This window comes from Mobula hypostoma, chromosome 28 (assembly GCF_963921235.1).
Source record: "Mobula hypostoma chromosome 28, sMobHyp1.1, whole genome shotgun sequence".
NCBI classification, from domain to species: domain Eukaryota; kingdom Metazoa; phylum Chordata; class Chondrichthyes; order Myliobatiformes; family Myliobatidae; genus Mobula; species Mobula hypostoma.
The window spans coordinates 2,110,862-2,134,793 of NC_086124.1; the positions used below are offsets into that span (position 1 = coordinate 2,110,862).

The 23,932-nt window shown below is 43.7% G+C and overlaps 2 protein-coding genes across 4 annotated transcripts in view; one reads left to right on the plus strand and one right to left on the minus strand.

Annotated features, from left to right (window-relative positions):
• Positions 1-714: 714 nt before the first annotated feature.
• Positions 715-19,050, minus strand: iqcc (IQ motif containing C). Of its 3 annotated transcripts, none has more exons than XM_063034710.1 (6): positions 18,912-19,050; positions 14,991-15,134; positions 5,659-6,028; positions 4,701-4,822; positions 1,928-1,983; positions 715-994 (listed from the first exon to the last, which is right to left on the minus strand). In XM_063034710.1, exons 1-6 carry the CDS (start codon positions 19,020-19,022, stop codon positions 988-990), a joined length of 810 nt encoding a protein of 269 aa, XP_062890780.1. In that variant the 5' UTR covers positions 19,023-19,050; the 3' UTR covers positions 715-987. The 3 variants fall into 3 exon arrangements, with proteins under 3 accessions (XP_062890780.1, XP_062890779.1, XP_062890781.1); XM_063034709.1 differs by having other exon boundaries at positions 715-1,112; XM_063034711.1 differs by lacking the exons at positions 715-994; positions 1,928-1,983 and adding an exon at positions 1,991-2,744.
• The window catches only part of zbtb8os (zinc finger and BTB domain containing 8 opposite strand), a 29,651-nt gene continuing 24,648 nt past the window's right edge, over positions 18,930-23,932 (plus strand). The window contains exon 1 of the mRNA XM_063034717.1: positions 18,930-19,164. Coding sequence (XP_062890787.1) covers positions 19,083-19,164 — 82 coding nt within the window. The 5' untranslated portion in view covers positions 18,930-19,082. The remainder of the gene's footprint in view (positions 19,165-23,932) is intronic.

The window sequence follows — 23,932 nt, forward strand, 5'->3', positions numbered from 1 at the left end:
CCGATTGGATGAGGACTAAGCAATCAGGAGGGACAGACGATGGGGGTATAAATGCCTAGGCTTCGTCCCTGATGAAGATGGCAGAGTTTGTCATCAAACAGGAAATTCAAATTGCTCACTCTTTCCACTTCTGGTCCCTCTGTGAGGACTGGTGTGTGTTCCCTCATCTTACCCTTTCTGAAGCCCAAAATCAGTTGTGTGGTCTTAGTGACATTGAGTGTGAGGTTGTTGTTGCAGCACCACTCAACCAGCTGATACACCTCCCTCCTGTACACCCTCTCGCCACCATCTGAAATTCTTCCAGCGATAGTTGTGTCATCAACAAAATTATAGATGGCATTTGAGCTGTGCCTAACCACACAGTCATGAGCGTAGAGAGAGTAGAGCAGTGGGCTAAGCACACATTCCTGAGGGGCGCTAGATGAAGTGTGACTGTACGGGCTAGTTTATAAGACCATCAGGTCTATATAAAGCTTTGGGATGAAATATTCTGTGAAGCTCCTGAAAATCCAATCATGATCAGAACTTTATGAAGCACAAATGAAATCTGGCAACTGGGAATGCCGATATTCCTTTATTATTTTTAAAGAATTGAGCTTGAGGGATGGAGATTGACGTTACAGCTACCTCTCATATAACGTGTTGGGCAGTGTTTGGAAACAAGAAAAAACTATAATCAACATAATTTCAAAATATATTTTTATTAATCTTTCTCATGGATAAGTGCAGAGGAAAAGTTCCATACAGGAAATTTTCAAAACAACAACAGAAACTATTATACAGTAATCCATAAAAAACAACACGGTGTATGTATTTAAATTTATGGTCCTTATTTCAGGATTTGCCTGGAACAGCTCACTAAGGATTCTGTGCAGAAATGCTCTTGTATAAAATGTGGAGAATTAGGCACCACAGGCATTTAAATTATTTTATTTCCTTAGGGAAATGTCTGGCTTCTTTTCCGTGAATTCTTTCTTCAGCGAGCAATCAGAATCTTACCAAAGAAAACCAAGGCCACAAATTAGATGCCTTTTATAACAATATCTGTGTTAAATTCATCCCCACACCAGCCATCAATTAGCAACACATTAACCTTGAGAGAAATAAAAATCCTGAAAAAAATACAAAGGAAATAACATCATCAAGCAGCAGGTTATTCCTCTATAAAGTAAGCCACTTTGTCAGATAGACTGACGAGTGTTACAATTGGTTATTCGTGGCAGAGATGGATGGATGCCCAAGATTAGCGACAGGCACTCCAGTCCCCTGACCACGAAACCAGTTACAAATATTAATTTAGAAGGAATATAATTTTCTGAAGTGTAGAATTATGACTGGAAGTTTAACAGGACCAGTAATGAATCATGATCTTGAAACAAACTACCTGTAACATACCATAAGACATCGGAGCAGAATTAGGCCATTCAGCCCATTGAGTCTGCTGCACCATTCCATCATGGCTGACTTATTATCCCTCTCAACCCCATCTTCCTGCCTTCTCCCCATAACTTTTGACTCCCCGACTAATCAAGAACATTTCTACCTCCGCTTTAAATATATTCAATGACTTAGGCTCCACAGCCATCTGTGGCAACGAGTTCCAGATTCACCATCCTCTGACTGAAGAAATTCCTCCTCATCTCTGTTCTAAATAGACATCCCTCTATTCTGAGGCTGTGTCCTCTAGTCTTAAACTCTACAACACAGAACTACAAACTCTAAAATATACAATTACAGTTTCAAGGTTGCATTAAGTTGTCAACAACATTCTTAAAACCTTTTTTCTTTCTTGGGAAAGGTTTCTAGCAAGTGCTGTGTTACAGTGCTTGCCCAGGTGAACCTGTTCTGTGGTATCCCCCTTGTCGTAGCCAGTTCACTGATTGATGAAAAACTACAAAAAGCAAGTTTTATCCAACTTGTTTCTTACAGTTCAGATGCTGTTGCCAATTCTGGAGGTCCGAACTTTTGCTTCAGTAACAGATACTGGCAAGTAAAAAAAGACCATTAGTGAATTAATTCAAAAGAAAACTATATTCATTTAAACAGCACCTTTAATGAGAAAAAAAATCCCAAAGCAGGGTAATTAAACAAATCTTCTACTAGTTCCCAAGGAGATATTAACCCAGATGATCAACGAAGGTTTGTGGACTTCTGAAAAACAACTTTTCTGGTGTGTGGTCATCAGTGGTAAAGTCAGCGTTTATTTGTCCATCTGTAACTACCCTTAAAAAGGTACTGGTAAGACCTTTGGTGAAGGTGCTGACTGAGAAGGTTACTTGGGGCATGAGCATACACTCTGGACCTCTGGCTGTAGTAAAGATTCATTTTGTTTAGGTTATTGTGTTTGTTGGTAACCCAGTATTACAGTCGACCTTCACTAATCCGACTACCTGTAATCCGGTTCCTCCGATAATCCGGCACTGATTTCAAATTTCGCGGGCCACCGTACCAATCTGCTGCGCACTGTTCTGGTTGCGCTAGATCTGTTCAAGTGTTGGCGTGCTCTTGTAAGCACAGACAGGCGATGCGATTCCTGCTTGTTTTCCTGCATTTAATATCATTTGCGTGAGACGCGGCCGTCCGGCACCCGCCCATCTCACCTACCAGCGGCGGGGGAGCTGGCGTGCGCTGGGTCGGTCCACCTTCTCGCCCGCCTGCCAGCAGTCGCGCACTGCTCTCCAGCGTCGCCCGGCTGGAACTCCGTTCTCTTCTGCCTACGACCTCAGATCTGACATGGTGACCCGCTGAAATTAAGAATATTACTAAGCAGAGGAAAAGAAACTAACGAGGATTCCCTCAGTAAATGCGAGTGAAGAGGGAAGAGCCCAGCGCCGAATCCACGGCCGCCCACATGAAATGTGGTGTATAGAAGACCTCCCTTCTCCGACTTCTGCTTCTGCTCACCCAGATGTGCTGCCACCAACATCAAGTTTTTGAAGAAACTGTTGTGCCAGTTTCAGCACCAGTTCCTGATGCTACACTCATTTTTCAAGATGAAGATGTTGATGATCCTGACAATCCCACACTTGCAGACATGTAACTTTGCCTGAAGGTATATTAAACGTCTCACTTTACAAGCAGAAGTGCTCAACATTCTGTATAAGTTAATTCCTGTACATTTACCTGTACCCTTTATTTTATCTGTGCCTGTGCAGTATATTACTTTATTAACATTTCACTTGCTACTCATTTAATATTTCTGTTTCATTATTATCTAACTTGTACTGATTTACATGATATTTTAAAGGTATGATGAGGCGGTTAGCTATTGCTTAGTGTGATCCTTCTGTAATTCGGCATTTTCACTAATCCAGCACTCCTCAGGTCCCAATGGTGTCGGAATATAGAAGGTCGACCTGTATCAAATATCTTCTGAGAATTGATTTTTTTCCTTTGATTTCAGGTACAATAAGCACTTATTGGAATATAGTACTTGAGGTTCATCGAAAAGAGACCTTGACCAGATGCATTCTAGATATTTTGGGCTTGAATGTTTATTTTTGGTTCAATTTACCACAGAGGTATAGCTAACATAGCTGTTCTCTCACAGCTCCAGTGACCCAAGTTCATTCCTGACCTCAGGTCCTGTTGGTGTGGAGTTTTGCACATTCTCCCTGTGACCTGGTGCTCCAATGCAAGCTGGTAGATTTGTTAGCACTGTAAATTGCCCATAGTGGTAGCTACACAGTACTGTTGGGCAAAAACTTCCAGGATTTAGACCTAGTGACAATAAAGGACCGATAACACTGGACAACAAAGATTTTATTTCCTGAATACTTTGGGTATATCTTATAGATTCTGGGCTGCTAATCATGAAAATCACTATGAAATTCCCCTATTACACACCATTTTTTAAAAATCACCTATACTTGTTATTTCAATTCGTAATTCAAGTCAGAATAACTGATGCCAAGACTAAGGAAGGCACTTTTATTGGTCCTCAATGACAAGCAATTCAAAGAACTTCCAGTGGGACCAGAGAAAATTGTATGGAAGGCATTCAAGGATGTTGATGAAAATTTTCTTGGCAACTACAGAGCACCAAACAACATGCAGCTGGTTGACAACATGCTTCCAGCACACAAAACCATGAAGTGCAACATGTCACTAAAGATTCATTTTCTGCATTCCCATTTAGACTTCTTCCCTGCAAATCTTGCTGCTGTCAGTGATGAGCATGGTGAAAGGTTTCACCAGGACATTGCAGTCAAGAAGAACTAGAATCTATCAATGCTAGCTGATTACTGTTGGACACTGAAGGGGGAAGCTTCAGACACTGAGTACAATAAAAAAGCTTTTTAGCTTAGTTGAACTATTAGAAAGCGTCAGCACTGTTATGGAATTAAATGCATTATATTCAATAAAAGTTAATTTCTTGTTTCTCCAAATTCCCATGTGATACAAGTAGTCAGAAATTATACTTGTGTCCGGCTTCACATGGTGTATCATAAACAAAAAATTTCTGTGGAAGCAAAACTTTCGAAAAAATGTGTTGTCCAGTGCGACATGTCCTTCTTGGGTGTTGATGGAGCTGTTGGACCAGCCTATATGGGTTTGTAAATGGTATGTAGTGCACTCATCCTGGGCTGCGTATAAAGGGAATGATCACTTAGGGGATGGATGAGATACAAATTGGTGTTTTTTACCTTTATATGTCAAACCTGGGTGTACTCTCAATCGCACATGAATTTATTACTTACATTTTTACGGCTCACAATGGCTTGTTGTAGCCACAAGAGTTCCATCGCAAGGCTACTTCTGTAGTTCTGAAGTTCTTGGAATGACATAGGCATCTCTTTCCTTTGCAATTTACAAAGAGGTCCTGCAGATTCAAATGACAACATTCCTCTGTAGTGTTACAGAACCTACCGCTTACACCTCACACCAGTCATTTTTAATGAGACTTAAAAGGAAAGTCCAGTTAGTATAAGAAGTTTGGTATCATTTTAAAATATGTTTTCATTTTTGTAAGAATCTGATAAAGCATAAAACTGTTTTACAGCAGAATACATCCTTGGGACATTGAAGACGTTCCCAAAAGGAATGCATGAAAATAGATAGGTGGAGAAGAATGGAAGCATTTGTTCCATTTGTGCAAAGAACTTTTTTGTTTTCTCTTCTTGCCACCTAAACAGAATACTTTCCTCATTAACTTTAGAACTTTGAATTATCATTCCCAAACCAAAAATCTATTCCAACTAACTGTAACATTGGTGCAAACAATTAATATTTCAAAACATTTTATAGCCATCCAGAGTAAAAACAATTGAATTTATAAAATATAGGAGGAGCTTAATTAGGCCAATCAGTCCATTGAGCTTCCAGTTGTGGCTGATTAATTTTTCTACCCCACACTCCACCTTCTTCCAGTAACTCTTAACCCCTTTACCAATTAAGAACCTACTAGGGACGAGGTAGTTTAGATTGTTTGGCACGGACGAGCTGCACTGACGGGCCTTTTTCTGTGCTGCATTTTTCTATGACAATCTCTGTCACAAATAGACCTAATGACATGACCTCTACAGACCTTTGTGGCATCCAATTCTAGAGGTTCACCACCCACTGGCTGAAGAAATACCACCTCATCTCAATTTCAAAGGGATTCCCTTTATTGTGAGCCTCATCGTTACATACCATTGAGTGAATCTTGCACTTTACCTGTGAAGTTGCCTTTGGATATATTCTCCAGTACTGCACGATTGCATGCTGACATTACAGTGGAGGAATTATCACAGTCCTTCCTTTCATCCCCACTTGCACAGAATATTTCCTCTGTCTCTGAAAATGGAACCGTACTTTCGATCTGTGGTACGTGTTCATGTGACCTGGTATCTATGTTTGGTGTGTTAGGAACGTCCAGGTGCTTGGGAGTACTTTGCCTGCTGGAGGGGTTTGTGCTTTCACAGGAATCCTTTACTGGCTCATCATTCTCAAGTAGTGGACGGTCAGTGCTTTTTTCAGCTTCGGGGCAAAGTGCTTCAGATGTTTCTCTTTGAGGTATATTGTGGACACCTTCTGTTCCTGAAACCTGGAGAAGATGAAAACAAATTCAAACTAAATTCTCAGACAGCTGTTGTAGAAAAGCAGATAAAATGTTGGAGGAATTCAGCAGGTCAGGCAGCATCTATGGAGAGCCAGCTGCAGAAACTCTTGAGTTTGTGTCAGCACATAAAGCTTGAAAATTGCTTTTCCTTCAAGTAAGGATTTTGAGTAAAATATTTTCCCTCATCTCATTTCCTGGACTGTTTCAATAACTCTGCAGTTTGATGTTTTATATTTGGTGTTTTTCATTTGTTTTTTACCATTTGTGTAATTTGGGTTTTTTTGCACACAGGGTGTTTGATGTTTTCTTTGAACGGGTTCCAGGGTGTTTCTTTGTTTGGTGACTGTCTGTGGGAAGATGAATCTCAGGGTTGTATACTACATATATACTTTGAATCTTTGAATCATTTTAATTCTCTTCTCTTTTATTTCATTCCTGTGCCCTCTAATTCTTGACCTCTCCACCCATTATCTTCTCTGGCAACACCCCTTAACATTTCATGTATTTCCTTAAAGATATCCTGCCTGCCTTCTGTCTGAAGACAGGAGTCCCAGGCTTTTCAGTCTACTGTGGTAAATGTGGTCCCTCGACCCAGCAACTATTCTCATAAATCTTTTCTATACGCTAGCAAACATCGTCATATCCTTCCTGTACCTGGTGACCAGGTCTGAACACAATATTTCATTTGAGGCTCAACCAGTGTTTTATAAAAATTCATGTAACTTCCCTGCTTTATACTCTGCAGATAACGCTCAGCCCTGGTGTCTAATACACTGTTTATTAACCTTCCCTTCCACAGTTTGTACACCCATAAGACATAGGAGCAGAATTAGACCATTCGGCCCAAAGAATCTCCTCTGCCATTCCATCATGGCTGATTTATTATCCCTTTCAACCCCATTGTCCTGTCTTCTCCCTGTAACCTTTGATGCCCTGTCTATTGAAGAACTATCAACCTCCATTTTAAATATTCTCAATGACAAGGCCTCCATAGTCATCTGTGGCAATGAATTCCACAGATTCACCATCCTTTAGCTAAAGAAGTTCCTCCTCAGCTCTGATCCAAAGGGATGTCCCTCTACTCTGAAGCTGTGCCCTCTGGTCCTCGACTCCCTCACTATAAGAAATATCTTCTCCACATCCAATCCATCTAACCTTTTAATATTTGATAGGTTTCAGTGAGATCCCCCCTCATTCTTTTTAAACTCCAGACATCAAACGCTCCTCATACATTAACCCTTTCATACTCAGAATCGCGTGGGCATGTGGCCAAGTGGTTAAGGCGTTGGACTAGCTACCTGAAGGTCGTGAGTTTGAGCCCCAGCCAGGGCAACGTATTGTGTCCTTGAGCAAGGCACTTAACCACACATTGCTCTGTGACGACACCTGTGCCAAGCTGTATGGGTCCTAATGCCCTTCCCTTGGACAACATTGGTGTCGTGGAGAGGAGAGACTTGCAGCATGGGCAACTGCTGGCCTTCCATACAACCTTGCCCAGGCCTGTGCCCTGGAGAGTGAAGACTTTCCAGGCGCAGATCCATGGTCTCACAAGACTAACGGATGCCTTTGTTTATTTATTTACTCAGAATCATTCTTCTGAACCTCCTCTGGACCCTCTCTAATGCCAGCACATCTTTTCTTAACTACGGGGCCTAAAACTGTTCACAATATTCTAACAGCAGCCTGATCAATGCCTTATAAAGCCTCAGCAATATATCTTTATTGATCCCGAGGTCACCCTGCTCCTACATTCTTTTAGAATAGTGTTCCTTACATTACACCACTTTCTTCACTCTGCCTCCCAAGATTTATCACCTCACACTTCTCCACAGAAACATCATTGATCTCGTGTCAGTCCACTCCACCAGCTTCTTTCTAAACTGCTGCAATCTACCACCGGCAACCCACACAAAATGCTGGGGAAACTCAGCAGATCAGGGAGTACTGATGGAGAGCATTAATCAATTGATGTTTCGGTCCAAGGCCCTTCATCAGGACTGGAAAGGAAGGAGGCATAAGCTAGAACAGGGGTTCCCGACCTTTTTAGGCCATGGAGCCCTTACCATTAACCGAATGGTCCGTGGACCCCAGGTTGGGAATTGCAGAAATAAAAAAGTAGGGGTAGGGGAGGAGTACAAGCAAATTAGTGATAGGTGAGACCAGGTGAGTGGGTGGGGGAAGTGGGGGAGTGAAGTAAGAAAGTGGAAGGTGATTGGTGGAAGAGATGGAAGAGTCCTGATGAAAAGTCTTTGACCCAAAACTCCATGGATGCTGCCTGACTTGCTGAGTTTCTCCAGCATTTTGTGTTCAGACCTGGTCACCAGGTACAGGAAGGATATGACGATGTTTGCCAGGGTATAGAAAAGATTTATGAGAATAGTTGTTGGGTTGAGGGACCACATTTACCACAATAGGCTGAAGAGCCTGGCACTCTTGTCTTCAGACAGAAAGCAGGCAGGATATTTTCAAGGACTATTGTGCACATCTACATGCAGCATTCTGGATGTACCAGACAGTATGGGGGAAGGACAGTGCAAGGTCTGTGAGGCGTTGCAACCAATACATTAACTGGAAATCCATTTATACAACTGGAGTGGAGATTGATTTGGTTGTACAAGAACATTGTCTGTAAAGCACCGACTACTGGAAAAAATAAACGTTGGTGCATCTGCTGGGTAGGAGCAAACCCTGGCAGGACTGCAAAGAGGAGAGTGATAATTACAAACACAAAAAGATTCTGCAGGTGTTGGAAATCTTGAGTAAATTGGAAAGGGAACAAGTCTTATAAAAAACTACATCAAGGCAATGATAGAGGCATCTTGATGTGTATTCAGCAAGCTCAATTCATAGTATGGAATAGATGGGTCTGGGCCATGACTGAACCTGAAGTTTCAAAGATGGTTTCGGCACTGGGCCAGATTGAAAAGGTCAGGGTGTTGGGGTCTGAGACAAGGGTTGCCCGGTTCAGCTGGCTGCACTGCACTGCACTGAGATAAAAGTCTGTGGACGGACTCCCTTTATTGTTTTTTCTCTCTGCACATTGGGTATTTGATGGTCTTGTTCTTAATGGGTTCCATTGTTTTTTTTCGTTTTGTGGCTGAAAATAAAAAGACAAATCTCAAGGTTGTATGTAGTATACATACTTTAATAATAAATGTACTTTGAATTTTGAATAGGCTTCCAGAGGGCTCACTGAACAAGATGAGTCGAAAGGCGTCAGTTGGCCATTATGACACGTAGGATAAGGAAAACCTTTTGTAAGTTGCTACAGAAGGAAGCCAAATAGATATTTAGCGTTGAAGCAAAGTCACATGGTAAAATGGGTTATCAAGTCAGGTCCAAAGATAAATCAACTTGAGCAGAAGTACTACTACAGATTTTAAAGAAAATTGTTCCCAGAAGAACAGGATTGGTATTGGTGTTGGCTAAAGGAACAGTTAAGGTTACTGGAGAGGCATTTTCAAAAAGACAACTGATCTGCATGCTGTTTATGAAAAATCTGACAACGATGAGAATGGCACAGGACTGGATAGCCTTGAGATTTATTACAAGAGACAAGCAATATGGCTTACATCAGCAGTGAATGGCAAATTAATTAAAATGGAATTGGACACTTGCTTGGGTGTTACAGTCATTTCACAAAATGAGTTTGAATGACATTTCAAAGGCACTGAACTGAAGCCCACAGAAATCCAACTAAGAACTTATACTACAGAAAAGATAACCCTGTGGGAATGGCATTTGTAACAGTAAATACAACAAACAACAAGCCACATTGGGCTTGTATGTGGTAGAACAGGGAGGCCAGAATTGTGGGGACCTGAGTGGCTGAGACAACTACAGCTTGATTGGAGATCCGTCCACCATTTGCAAGCCAAATCCTCAGTGAATTAAGAAAGATACTGGATGAAGCCACAACCGACTCCATGCTATGCACCATGAACCGTTGCTCAATAGAGGGCAAACAGGTGTTGGTGCCAACCTCTGTGCCTCTGTTTGGTAAGCATATTGGACCAAGCGTGAAAGTGATGAAAGCAGTGGTCCCACTACAACAGTTTTTGTAGAAAGCTTCTGATATGTTAATCAGGCAATTACTTGTGAAATGTAGCTTGCTTTTAATCTGGAAGTGTTCACGGAGCTGCAGGGAAGTTGCAAGCATTTGGCTTTTGTGAATATAAAGAACCAGAATCTACTTTGTGTGCATTAAGATTATTGCATGAACATCAAGTGGGAGGCAAAAAGTTGCTTGTAAAAGCAGATGCAACAAACAAAACCTGGCTGGATGAATGGAAGACCAAGAAGAAAGGAGTAAATAAAGTTACAAAAATGGAGGATTCGTTGGATGATATTGTGGAAGAGGAAACCAAGAGGAGAGATCAGATCATATAGGGAGCAATAGAAGGATTAGTAACAGAATACTCCAGTGAACTAAATGCACCTTCCAAAGATCAAGATGCACATCCTAGAAAAAAGAAAAAAAAAGCGGGATAAAGAGAGAGAAAGAAGCCGGCACCAGGAGAGGAGCAAGGAGCGAAGTAGATCCAGAGAGAAAAGCCGAGAAGAGACGTGTCAGAACCATTTATTGCAGTCCCAGAGTCAACTCCTACAATCATCACGGAGGAGATCCCAGAACCAAAGATTGTTTTCACAGTAACAAGTCTTTCCTGCCAAGCAGAGTGGCCTCCCACCATCCGCCGCCCCGTCAGGAAAGAAGTTATCCCACAAGAGCAATAAAGCCTCCATAGTGATTAAATCTTTAGGCCTGAATGCAACAACTTTAAATTTACTAAGCTGCGATGTCTGTATAATAGTTGTATTATCACAAGTTCTGGTCAGTGATGCGAGGCAGAGCAGTCTCTGGAGAGTATTGATAATGGCTGGGATCACCCATCTTGTAAAGATACTGACCAGAAGGTGGCAATAGCAAACTACTTCTGTAGAAAAACTTGCCAAGAACAATCATGGTCATGACACCATGATCGCCCATGTCATACGACACGGCACATAATGATGTTAACATTTAATTAGTCTTCACTACTTTTCAATTCTTCTCACCAAAAAAATAGTCTCCCATTTTCATACATCATATTCCATCTTTAAGACCATTTGCTAAGTTGGGAGGTAATGTAAGAAATTTACAAAACACTGGTTAGAATGTACAAGTTGCTCTGGAGAGAGTGCAGAGGAGATTCTCCAGGATGGTGTCTGGATTGGGGGAGGGAGAGATTGGACTGGCTGAGCTTGTTTTCCCTGGAATGAAAGAGGCTGGGGGGGGGGTGACTTGATAGAGGTATATAATAAGAGGCATAGATAGTTGATTCAGCAAAGTACGTCACGAGTGAAACCCTCCTAACCATTGTGCACATCTACATGCAGTATTCATCATCAGAGATCCTCACCACCCAGTTCATGCTCTCTTCTCATTGCTGCCATCAGTCATCTTCATCACAAGGATTCCTCCAGGTGCTCTGGTTTCCTCCCACAGTCTAAAGGTGTACAGCTTGGTAGGTTAATAGGTCATTGTAATTTGTCCCATTATTAAGCTAGGATTAAATTGGGGATTGCTGGGCGGTGCAGCTCAAAAGGCCAGAAGGGCCTATTCTGTGCTGTATTTAAATAAATAAAATATTATTTTTTAAACTGTCAATATGCGAGACAGGACCTGTCCTGCATAAAGCCATGCTGACTATCCCTAATAAAACTCTGCTTTTCCAAATGCATCTTCTCCACTCACTTATGCTCTGCTCACCATCCTATAATTCAGGATCCCCACCACCCAGGATGTGCCCCCTTCTCATTGCTACCATCAGGAAGGAGATACGGGAGCCTGAAGAGGCACACTCAGCAGTTCAGGATCAGCTTCTTCCCCTCTGCCATCCGATTTCTGAATGGACATTGAACGCATGAACGCTACCTCACTACTTTTTTTAATTTCTACTATTTAATGTACGGATATATACATACTTACTGTAATTTAGTTTTTTCTCTATACTGTACTGTTGCTGCAAAGTTAACAAATATCATGACATATGCTGGTGATATTAAACCTGACGCTGACTCTGATATTTTCCTGTTGTCTCTGTTGCCCATCATAAACAAACACATCAATATAGGCTAATCTCCAGTCTTCTACAGGAGGATGCAAAGATCTCAATCAAAGCCACAAAAACCTCTTCCCTTGCTCTCAGTATGCTGGGACGAATTCTATCAGACCCTGAGGATTTATCCACCTTAATGTTTTTCAGAATACGCAACACCACCTGCTTTTTGATATTGGCATGCCTTAGAATATCAATTTATCCCCCCCCCCCAATCTCAGCATCATCCTTGCTGTTCTCCTTGTGAATACTGATGTGAAGTACTCATTAAAGACCTCACCTGTGGCTCCAGGCATAAATTCATACCTTTATCCTTTATTTAACACATTTACTAAATAATTTGCACCAATACTTCAGATGATATTCTTGAGAAGGTATGATCTGATGTGGCAGGTGAAGCAGATTCAGGTGAATAGATTTGCCAGTTTGATTCGTTTAGAGCATATCATGGAAATCAAAGCCTTTATTAGAGGCTCCTGAATGTTTTAATCTAAATATTCCACAACCTCACTCCCACTGCCAAAGGTAAGATTCTGAGATTTAAAGAGGAGGTGTTGGGCTGGGTTGGGGAGATGAGATAAGATGATGATGGGAGAAGGGATTGTGTTTTATTGAGACAAAAGCATGGAAAAGGCCCTTCTGGCCCTTCGTGTTGTACCGCTCTGCAATCCCCAATTTAATCCTAGCCTAATCACAGGACAATTTACAACCTTCCAACCTGTAGGTCTTCGGACTGTGGGAGGAAACTGGAGCACCTGGAGAAAACCCACATAGTCATAGGGAGAACATACAAACTCCTCACAAGCAGCACTGGGAATCTTGAGCAGTGGCGAGAAAGGAAAGGATCGGAATCGGGTTTATCATCACTGACATATGTTGTGAAATCTGCTGTTTTGGAGCAGCAGAACAGTGTTCACTCATAAAAATTACTATACGTTACACACAAACAAATAAATACTGCAAAAGACGAATAACAAGACAGTGTTCATGGATCATTCCGAAATCTACTGACAGAGAGGAATTCCATCAGAATTTGTTATAGGCCTCCCTAAAGAAAATGTTGTTACTTGAAAGTTTCTTGAACTTTGTGCTAGGCTGTTTGTTGGGGAGCAGACGTCTATTATGTTCACCCGTGCGTTATTTTGTAGTTAAACTGTTACCTGTGTTGATTTAACAGTATAAAGCCTATCACATGTTAACAACAGAACAGAATAGAACTTTATTGTCATTGCTCAAGACAAGATTACAGTGCTATTCCAGTCTGTGCAAAACAGGTACTTACAATGCATGCAGTACAGCTCAATTTTTAAAAAATCCCGTATCTATATGCAACAAGTGTTTTTGATAATCCACATCACTCAAAGGTCATTGGCAAGCCAGAGTGTAGCATTATTCAGCTGCACAATGGCCCTCGGGAAGAAGCTGTTTTTCAGTCTTACTGTCTTGGCTGAGACGCTTCTGCACCTCCTACCGGATGGCAGGAGATTGAACAGACAGTGTTCTGGGATGGGATGGGTCTTCAATGATGTTACAAACAGCTGTAGGCATAGAGATTTGCAGATTGTCTCCAGGTTTGGTAGTTTAGTCCCAGTGATGTGCTGAACCGTCCTAATCACCCGTTGCAGTGCTTTGTGATCTGCCTTGCTGCAGCTAAAGTCCCACACTGTCATTCCGTATGTCAGTATGCTCTCTGTCGCACATCGATACAAGCTGGCCAGCAATTTTTGGGGCAGATGAGCTCTCCTGAAGCACCTCAGGTAGAATAGTCACTGTTTTACCTTCCCTACTTTCAAGGTTGAGTTGATGGACTCAAGACAGCTCCACAGTGACGTTTATCCCCAAAAACTTGCAGCTGGAGACCCTTTCCACTACCTCAGCACTTACGAGGCAAGGCCAGGCAGCAGGCCTGCTGCCGAGATTCAGGAAGACCCAGGGTTCAATCGTTGTGAGTGCCGTGCCAAATCAGAAACGTCGGCTACGAGCAGAATTGAGGCGGGGAGGTCGGGTACCTAAGTGTACCAAGCCGACTGAACTCGATGTTTGAACAGACATTTAAGTGCAGGGCCAAATCAGAAAGATCAGTTACAGGCCAAATCGAGGCGGTGAGGTCCTGGCCTCAGAGCGTATCGAGGCGACTGAACCCGATGTTTGGATGTTGATTTTAGTGCCGGGCCAGATTGAAAGGGTCAGGGCGTTAGGGCCCGAGGTGAGGGACGGGCCGCTTCACAACTCTGCTCCATGACTCGGCTCTGCGCAGAACTCAGGTACTCTCTTTGTGGACTTCATTTTAGATAGCTACTTGCTTGTGGTTGTTGTTTGCATGATGTGTTTTATTTTTCTCTGCATATTGGATGTTCAACCATCTTTTTTCTATCTGGGTTCTTTTGGGTTTCTTTGTTTCGTGGCTGCCTGTAAGGAGCAGAACCTCAAGGTTGTAGAATGTGTTCATACTTTGATAATAAAAGTACTTTGAATAGTGGGGCTTCTTCGAGACCTCTTGCCTTCCTGAAGTTAATTATCATTATTATTAAGTACAGTGGCTGAGTTTATACAGATCAGGGACTGGTTTCAGCATTGGTTTGTAATTGTTGACAATTATTGTTTCTTAAAATCAGTATTAAGCAACATGATAGGGAGCTATTTGAGCATCCCACAATCTTCAAGTTTCTCTGATCTCCACTTTAGATGTATATTATCTAAAACAAGGGCTCCCAACCTTTTTTTATGCCATAGAGCCTTATCATTAACCGAGGGGCCTGTGGGTCCCAGTTTGGGACCCACATCTAAAACCCCAGATCTAAAAGGCTAGTTAAATATGTAAGTTTTATTTCCAAATATACATTACATACCTGATTCTGAAATCTGGGTCGAGGCAACTCTTTCCCATCCCATTCCAACATGTCTGTAACCCCTTCGATTTCTCTCACAATACATTCATAGTCGTGGCGGAGGCTTCGGAACTTTTTTCTTACCAAATAGCCTCTAACGTGAGCCTACAAATGGATGAAAGGACTTTAAAAGATAAATATAACACATCCAACTGCTTTCCTAATATAAATAGGTCTATATCCCTGTTGGTTCTTCCTCCCTGCAGAGTACTGTTGTCTGCTCCATTTAAAACAATATTCCACAGGGTTATGGACTGTGGTTTTTGATGGACTCCAGATCAAGGTCTCAAGGTCTCAAGGTGGGGGTTGCTATTGCTTGCATGATGGATGTTGGGGAGGGGTGGAGGAGGTCGGTGCTTCTGTTGGCGCAAGTGGGGGGAGGGGACGATCAATGCTTCCGCGGCTGCTTGTGCATGGGAGGGGGGAGAGGGGCTTTGGGGTTCTGTTGTTTCTGTCACTCGTTCTTTGGGGTTTATTGTCTGTGAAGAGTAAGAATTTCAGGCTGTATACTGCATACATTCTCTGATATTAAATTGAACCATTTAATTTTTGTTATGTTAAACAACATTTCAATTCCATTATTTGATCATGCTGGCTGCTTTACTGAGGCAGCAGGAAGTATAGACAGAGTCCATACAGGGGAGGTGGGTTACCATGACCTGCTGAACTATGTCCGTAACGCTCTGCAGTTTACTGCAGTCACGTACAGAGGAGTTGCCATACCAAGCCACTGTGCATCCCGATGGAATGCTTTCTATGATAAGGGTCGATGGGGACATGCTACATCTCTTTGGCCCCCTGAGCCGGTATAGACATTGGTGAGCCTGCTTGGCTGTGACATCAGCCTGCTTGGACCAGATGATGATCACTCTCAGGTAACACCATCCCGCCAGCCCTGTGTGAGTGCAATTGCGAAGGAAGCGCAGCAGTGCCTCTACCTCCTCAGGAGTTTGCGGAGATTCACCATGACACTTAAAACTTTGACCACTTTCTATAGGTGTGTATGAAGAATGTATTGACTGGCTGCATCATAGCCTGGTAGGGAAATACCAGTGCCTTTGAATGGAAAATCCTACAAAAAGTAGTGGATTCGACACAGTCCATCACAGGTAAAGCCCTCCCAACCTTTGAGAACATCTACATGAAACGCTGCCATAGGAAAGCAGCGTCAGAGATCTCCACCACCCAGGCCATGCTCTCTTCCTGCTGCTGCCATCTGGCAGAAGATACTGGAGCTTCAGGACTCCCACCACCAGGTTCAAAGAACAGTTTCTACCCCTCAACCATCAGGCTCATGAACAAAAGGGGATAACTACACTCAAAGTCACTTGCCCCATCATTGGAATGTTTCTACAACTAATGATCTCACTTTAAGGACCCTTTATCTCATTATCTCATGTTCTCCTTATTTATTGCTGTTTATTTATATTTGCATTTGCACAGTTTGTTGTCTTCTGCACTCTGGTTGATCTTTCATTGATCCAAATGCACCCAAGTAGGACTGGCTGGGGTAGATATCTGAACTATCTTGGTCTTTAAAGAATGGGGTTTCCCTCCCTCCACGAATGATGCTGCCCCCACCCGCATGTCCTCCATTTCTCTACATCCGTGCTCGCCTATTTTCTCCTGCTTTAATAGTGAAAGAGTTCCTCTTGTCCTTACCTACCACACCAACAGACCCTGCATTCAACACATTATCCTCCGCAACTTCCACCATCTCCAAAGGGATCCTATCACTAAACATCTCTTTACCACCCCCCATCCCCTTTACCCTCGGCGGGGATTGCTCCTCTCCTGTCAGATTCCTTCCTCTCCAGCCCTACACCTTCCCACCCACCTGGCTTCACCTATCACCTTTCAGCTAGCCTCCTTCCCCTCCCCTACCTTTATATTCTGGCATCTTCCCCCTTCCTTCTCTGTCCTGAAGAAGGGTCTCAGTCCAAAATTTGACTGTATATTCATTTCCATACATGCTGTCTGGCCTTTTGAGTGCCTCCAGCATCTTGTGTGCATTTGGATTTGGGTTTCCAGCATCTGCAGACTCTGATGTGTTTTTGATTTACCAGGAATATGCATGAATTACAGAGCATGTGCTAAAACCAATGGACGGACAAACTTCTGTTATTTTCTCTAAAATGCCAAAGGCTGAGGGGAGAATCGATGGAGGTTGATAAGCTTATGAGAGGCTTAAAGAGAATAGAGAGTCAGTATCTTTTCCCCAGGGTTGAAATATCTAATTCTAAAGAAAGGCATTCGTTAGTCTTGCGAGACCATGGATCTGCGCCTGGAAAGTCTTCACACTCCAGGGCGCAGGCCTGGGCAAGGTTGTATGGAAGACCAGCAGTTGCCTATGCTGCAAGTCTCCCCTCTCCACGAGACCGATGTTGTCCAAGGGAAGGGCATTAGGACCCACACAGCTTGGCACCGGTGTCATCGCAGAGCACTGTGTGGTTAAGTGCCTTGGCTGGGGCTCGAACTCACAACCTTCAGATCGCTAGTCGAATGTCTTAACCACTTGGCCACATGCTCACACTTACATATAATTCTAGAGCACATACATATAAGGTGGTAAGTTCAAAGGAAACGTGCAGAGCAAATTTATTTATTTTAAACCCTGAGTGTATACACAGAGCATGGAATGCACTGCCTGGGGTGGTTGGTGAAGGGAAATGCAACAGGCATTTAAGACACTCTTAGACAGGTGCTTGAATGTGGAGGAAATGGAAGGATATGGACACTGTATTGGCAGAAAGTATTAGTTTATTTAGGTGTTTGATTACTAATTTAATTAGTTCAAAGTAGATTTTATTATAAAAATACATATATATCATATGCAACCCTGAGATTCATTTTCTTGTAAGCACACTCAACAAATCTATAGAATAACTGTATCAGAATCAATGAAAGACCACATTCAACCAGTGTGCAAAAGATAAATAAGCAATACTTAGAATATGAGATGAAGAGTCCTTGAAAGTGAATCCATAGACTGTGGGAACATTTCAATGATGGGGTGACTGAAATTGAGTGAGGTTATTTCCTTTGGTTCAAGTGCCTGTTGGTTGAGGGGTAGTTCCTGGACTTGTTGGTATGAGGCCTGAGGCTCCTGTACCTTCTTCCAGATAGCAGCAAGACCTGGGTGATGGGGTCCCTGATAATGGATGCTGCCTTCCTGCAACAGCATGTTGCTGTGCTCAGTGGTGGGAGGGCTTTACCTGTGATGGACTGGACAGTAACCATGCAACACTGTGGGCCAAGACACCTGCTCCCGCGTTGTAGTCGTTCTATGTTACAACAGTCTATTGTGCCAGTAACAGGAAATAGTAACATACTTTTTTTTCGCAGGGAACAGTAGTGTTCTGTAAATGTACCCATCTCTAAGGGTCCTGGATTCAGAAAGTAAAGGAGAAATAAAAATTCCAGCTTCCAGACAAGGGGTTCAGCTTAATTACTCAAATAAAAGGGCAGCACACAGCGTGTAATAATTATTCTGATTCTCCAGCACGTTACTGAGGATTGCCTTCAAGTCGAGTATGTACAGGTACCTGTACTGTACAATGCTGCTACTTGCACGTACCATCAGACAAGCAGCATTCCTGTTTAAAAAAAACCGGACCAACGGAAAAGTTGCTGACTCAAGTAGCTACTATTTAACCGCTACTTGCAAAAAAAACAGTTCAATTGAAGCTGAGACCGAGCTTCCACTCAGGGTTTGAATTTACACCCAGCGAAGCCTATCACCATAGCAACCACCTAAATGTTGCTGACAGTTTTAAAACGAGAACTTAGCTATACTGTATCAGGAAGTTTAAGCACACTTTTCTGTGGTCAGAACCCCGATCATAGAAGAATCGACAAAAAAAAACTTTTTTTTAAGCTGACCTGTATAGTACAAACTCCACGCAGCTCTGCCGCCGCCATTTTAAAAGATGTGAGGAAGTGACGCATGGTCGAGTGGCCCAACCGCTGTCGAGTTGCTGAGATGATTGACATGGGCTCTGCCAATCAGGGGGTGGGCGGGTCGCCGGTCAGTGGGCAGAGAGCGGCCTAGACATGGATAACCGAGAGTACGATCTGACGGCCGAGCAGCGGGCGGTCAAGGACAAGTACCCGCCCGTCACCAAGAAGTACGAGTGTGAGTGCTGTCAGCCGCCCGCTCGAGCTGGGTTCGGGTCGGGGGTTACGGGAGGGGTCGGTCTCGTTGCTGGGCGACGCTGGCCTCCTGGAGGCTGAACATTTGCAGAGCGCCTGCCCCGTCCCTCACTGCACAGGGCGGAGCGGCCTGCCCCGTCCCACACTGCACGGTGCGGAGCGGCCTGCCCCGTCCCTCACTGCACAGGGCGGAGCGGCCTGCCCCGTCCCTCACTGCACGGTGCGGAGCGGCCTGCCCCGTCCCACACTGCACGGTGCGGAGCGGCCTGCCCCGTCCCACACTGCACGGTGCGGAGCGGCCTGCCCCGTCCCTCACTGCACGGTGCGGAGCGGCCTGCCCCGTCCCTCACTGCACGGTGCGGAGCGGCCTGCCCCGTCCCTCACTGCACAGGGCGGAGCGGCCTGCCCCCGTCCCTCACTGCACAGGGCGGAGCGGCCTGCCCCGTCCCTCACTGCACAGGGCGGAGCGGCCTGCCCCCGTCCCTCACTGCACAGGGCGGAGCGGCCTGCCCCGTCCCTCACTGCACAGGGCGGAGCGGCCTGCCTCATCCCTCAGCAGATGTAGGTAGTGCGGGGAGAATCACCGAGTGCTTGCTCCAGGGAATGTCTATTTACCACAGGCCAAATGGCCTGGCCACTCGGCCCAGGGCCAACAGGGACAGGCCCTTCGGCCCATTTTGTTAGAATCAGGTTTCATATCACCGCCATATGTAAGGAAATGTGCTTTTTTTTGCGGCAGCACCGCAGTGCAGTACATAATTTTAGTTAAATAGGTAGTGCAAAAAAAATCGTGAGGTAGTGTGCATGGGTTCAATGTCCATTCAGAAATCTGATGATGGCAGAGGGGAAGAAGTTATTTGTGAATCGTTGAGTTTGTGCCTTCAGGCTCCTGTACCACCACCTCTCAGGCCATTAGGTTTAGGTTTCTGAACTTCCTACCGCATCCCATGCGATTTGTACTGTACCCTACAATATTTAGTTTATGCACTTTACTTTGTTTATGTGTATATTTGTACATTTAATTCTTGCTTTCCTGAGTTATAATGTGTTACGTGTATTACTGTGCTTTACAGCTCGGTCCAGAGAAACGTCTCATTTGACTATAAGACAAAAAGATAAAGGAGCAGAATCAAGTCTGCCACCATTTCATCATGACTGATCCAATTTTCCTCTCAGCCCCAATCTCCTGCCTTCTCCCCACATCCCTTCATTGACCGACCAATCAAGAATCTATCAACGACTGCCTTAAATATACCCAATGACTGGAATCATTTTCGTGAACCTCCTTTGAACCCCTTCCAATTCCAGCACATCCTATCTAGATCAGGGGCCCAAAACTGTTCACAATATGCCAAGTGAGGCCACACCAGTGCTTTATAAAGTCTCAATATTACATCTTTGCTTTTGTATTCTAGTCTTCTTGGAATGAATGCTAACATTGTATTTGCCTTCCTTACCACAGACTCAACCTGCAAATTAATTTTTAGGTAATCTTTCACAAGGTCTCGGCCCGAAATGTTGACTGTATTCTTTTCCATAGATGCTGCCTGGCCTGCTGAGTTCTTCCAGCATTTTGTGTGTATTACAAGGACTCTCAAGTTCATTTGCACCTCAGTTTTTTTGTATTTTCTCTCCACTTAGAAAATAGTCAACCCTTTCATTTCCTCCTCCAAAGTGCATAACCATCATTTCCTGGCGTTGTATACCATCTGCCATTTCTTTACCAGTTTTCCTAATCCGTTTAAGTCCTTCTGTAGCCTCTCTACTTCCTCAAAACTACATGCCCCTCCACCTATCTTCATATCAGCTGCAAACTTGGCCACAAAGTCATCAATTCCATTATCCAAATCATTGACATATAATGTAAAAAGAAACAGTCGGAACATAGATCCCTATGGACCACTGGTGACCAGCAGACTGACGATCCCCCCCCCCCCCACCAGCAGACAGCTAGAAGAGGCTCCCTTTATTCCCACTCTTTACCTGCTGCCACTCAGTCACTGCGTATCCACGCTAGAATCTTTTATGTAATACCACGGGCACGTGTGTGGCACCTTGTCAAAAGCTGCCTGAAAATCCAAGTACACAACATCAACCGGTTCTCCTCTGTCTATCCTGCTTGTTATTTCCTTAAAGAATTCCAACAGGTTTGTCAGTTGAGATCTTCCCTTGAAACCATGCTGACTATGGCCCCTTTTATCACATGCCTCCAAGGACACCGACACAGCTTCCTTAATAATTGACTCCAACATCTTCCCAACCATTGAGGTCAGACTAACTTTCTGATGCCTCTCTCCCTTCTTGAAGAGTGAATAACATTTGCAATTTTCCAGTCTTCCGGAACCATTCCAGAGTCTGGTGATTCTTGAAAGATCATTACTTGTGCCTCCACGATCTCTTCAGCCGCCTCTTTCATGTGGTCACCTCTTTACACCATGTAGTCCAGGTGACTTATCTACCTTCAGACCTTTCAGTTTCCTAAGAACCTTCTCCCTTGTTAAGGTAGCTTCACACATTTCATGACACCTGATACCTGGAACTTCCACCGTACTGTTAGTGTCTTCCACTGTGAAGGCTAATGCAAAATACTTATTCATTTCATCTGCCATTTCATTGTCCCCCATTACTACTCCATCGTCATTTTTCAGTGGTCCAATATCCCTTTTGCCTTTCTTTTACACTTTATGTATTTGAAAGAAATATTGGTATTTTCTTTAATATTATTATCTAGCTTACTTTCATATCCCATCTTTACCTTAATGACTTCTAGTTGCCTTCTGTTGGTTTTTAAAAAGCTTCCCAATCCTTTAACTTCTCACTAATTTTTGTTCTATTATATGCCCTCTCTTTGGCTTTTATGTTGGCTTTGACTTCTCTTGTTAGCCACGGATGTGTCATCTTGCCTTTAGAATACTTTTCCTCTTTGGGATGTGTATATATCCTTCCCAAAATTCCAGCCATTGCTGCTCTGCCATCATCCCTGACAATGTACTTTTCCAATCAATTCTGGCGGATTCTCCTCTCATGACTCTGTAATTCCCATTACTCCACTGTACTACTGATATATCCGACTTTGGCTTCTCCTTCTCAAATTTCAGGGTGAATTCAATCATATGATCACTTGCCCCAAAGGGATCTTTTACGTTAAGCTCTCTAATCACTTCTGGTTCATTGCACAACACCCAATCCAGAATAGCTGATCCTCTAGCAGGCTCACCCATGAGCTGCTCTAAAAAGCCATCTCGTAGGCATTCTAGAAATGTCTCCTCCTGTAATCTGGCACCAACCTGATTTTTCCAATCTATGTGCATAATGAAGTCCCCCATGACTATTGTAACATTGCCCTTTTGGCATGCATTTTCTATCTCCCGTTGTAATTTGTGGGCCACATCCTTACTGCTGTTTGGGGATCTGTATACAGCTCCCAGCAGTGTCTTTTTACCCTTTCAGTTCCTTAGCTCTATCCACAATGATTCAACACCTTCCGACTCGATGTCACCTCTTTTTAAAGATTTGATTTCATTTTTTACGAACAGAGTAAAGCCACCCCCCTCTGTCTTCCTGCCTGTCCTTTTGGTACAACGTGTATCCTTGGACATTTAGCTCCCAGCTACGATCTTCTTTCAGCCATGATTCAGTAGTGCCTACAGCCCTACAACATCATACCTGCCAATCTGCAACTGCGCTGCAAGTTCACTTACCTTCTTCATTATACTGCATGCATTCAAACACAACTCCTTCAGTCCCATATTCGCTTTTTTCAATTTTGTCTGCCTCTTACATTGCAACCCAGCCTGTTGACTGCAATTTTTCCCTATCAACAGCCTCTCCTCACTACACATTGCCTTTGTTTGTAAGCCAGCTAACCTCATCTTCAGCACTATTACCCGTCTTTCCTACGACACTTCTTGCATTGAAGTATATGCAGCTCAGGACACTAGTTGCACCATGTTCAACCTTTTGATTCCTTGCTTTGTCTGATGTCTTACCAACATCGGCCTTCACATCCTCTCCACTAACTGCTCTGGCATTCTGGTTCCCACCCTCCTGCAACTCTAGTTTAAACCCCACTGTGCAGCATTAACAAATGTTCCTGCTTGGATATTAGTCCCACCTTCCTTGAAAGAGAGGTTAATGATCCAAAAACCTTATGCCCTCCCTCCTGCACCAACTTCTTAGCCACATATTAAACTATATAATCTTCCCATTTCTGGCCTCACTAACACATGGCATGGGTATCAATCCTGAGATCACAACCCTGCAGGCCCTGCCTTTTAACTTAGCACCTAGCTGCCTGTACTCCCTCTGCAGAACCTCATCACTTGTCCTACCCATATCATTGGTACCTACATGGACCACGACTTCTGGCTGTTCACCCTCCCACTTAGGACTGCTGAGGACTCAATCTGAGATATCCTGGACCCTGGCACCCAAGAGGCAACATTCCATCCGGGAATCTGATTCTTGCCCACAGATCCTCCTGTTTGTTCCTCTAACTAAAGAATCCCCTATCACCGCAGTGTGCCTTATCTCCCCCCTTCCCTTCTGAGTCACAGAGGCAGACAGTGCCAGAGACCCAACCACTGTGACTTTTCTCTGTTAGGTCATCTCCCCCAATAGTATCCAAAGAGATATACCTGTTGCTGAGGGCAATGGCCACAGAGGTGCTCTGCACTGGCTCCATAACCTCTTCCCCTTTCTGACTGTCACCCAGTTCCCTATGTTGTGCACCTTGGGTGTAACTACCTCTC

Excerpts from the sequence above, each read along its gene's own strand:
- iqcc (XM_063034709.1), bottom strand. The coding sequence starts at position 19,022 with ATGTCAATCATCTCAGCAACTCGACAGCGGTTGGGCCACTCGACCATG. Across the intron at positions 15,135-18,911 it reads GTGGAGTTTGTACTATACAG|GCTCACGTTAGAGGCTATTT; the intron begins GTCAGCTTAAAA and ends ATCCATTTGTAG. Across the intron at positions 1,984-4,700 it reads CCATTGTGAGCCGTAAAAAT|TATCTGTTACTGAAGCAAAA; the intron begins GTAAGTAATAAA and ends TTTACTTGCCAG.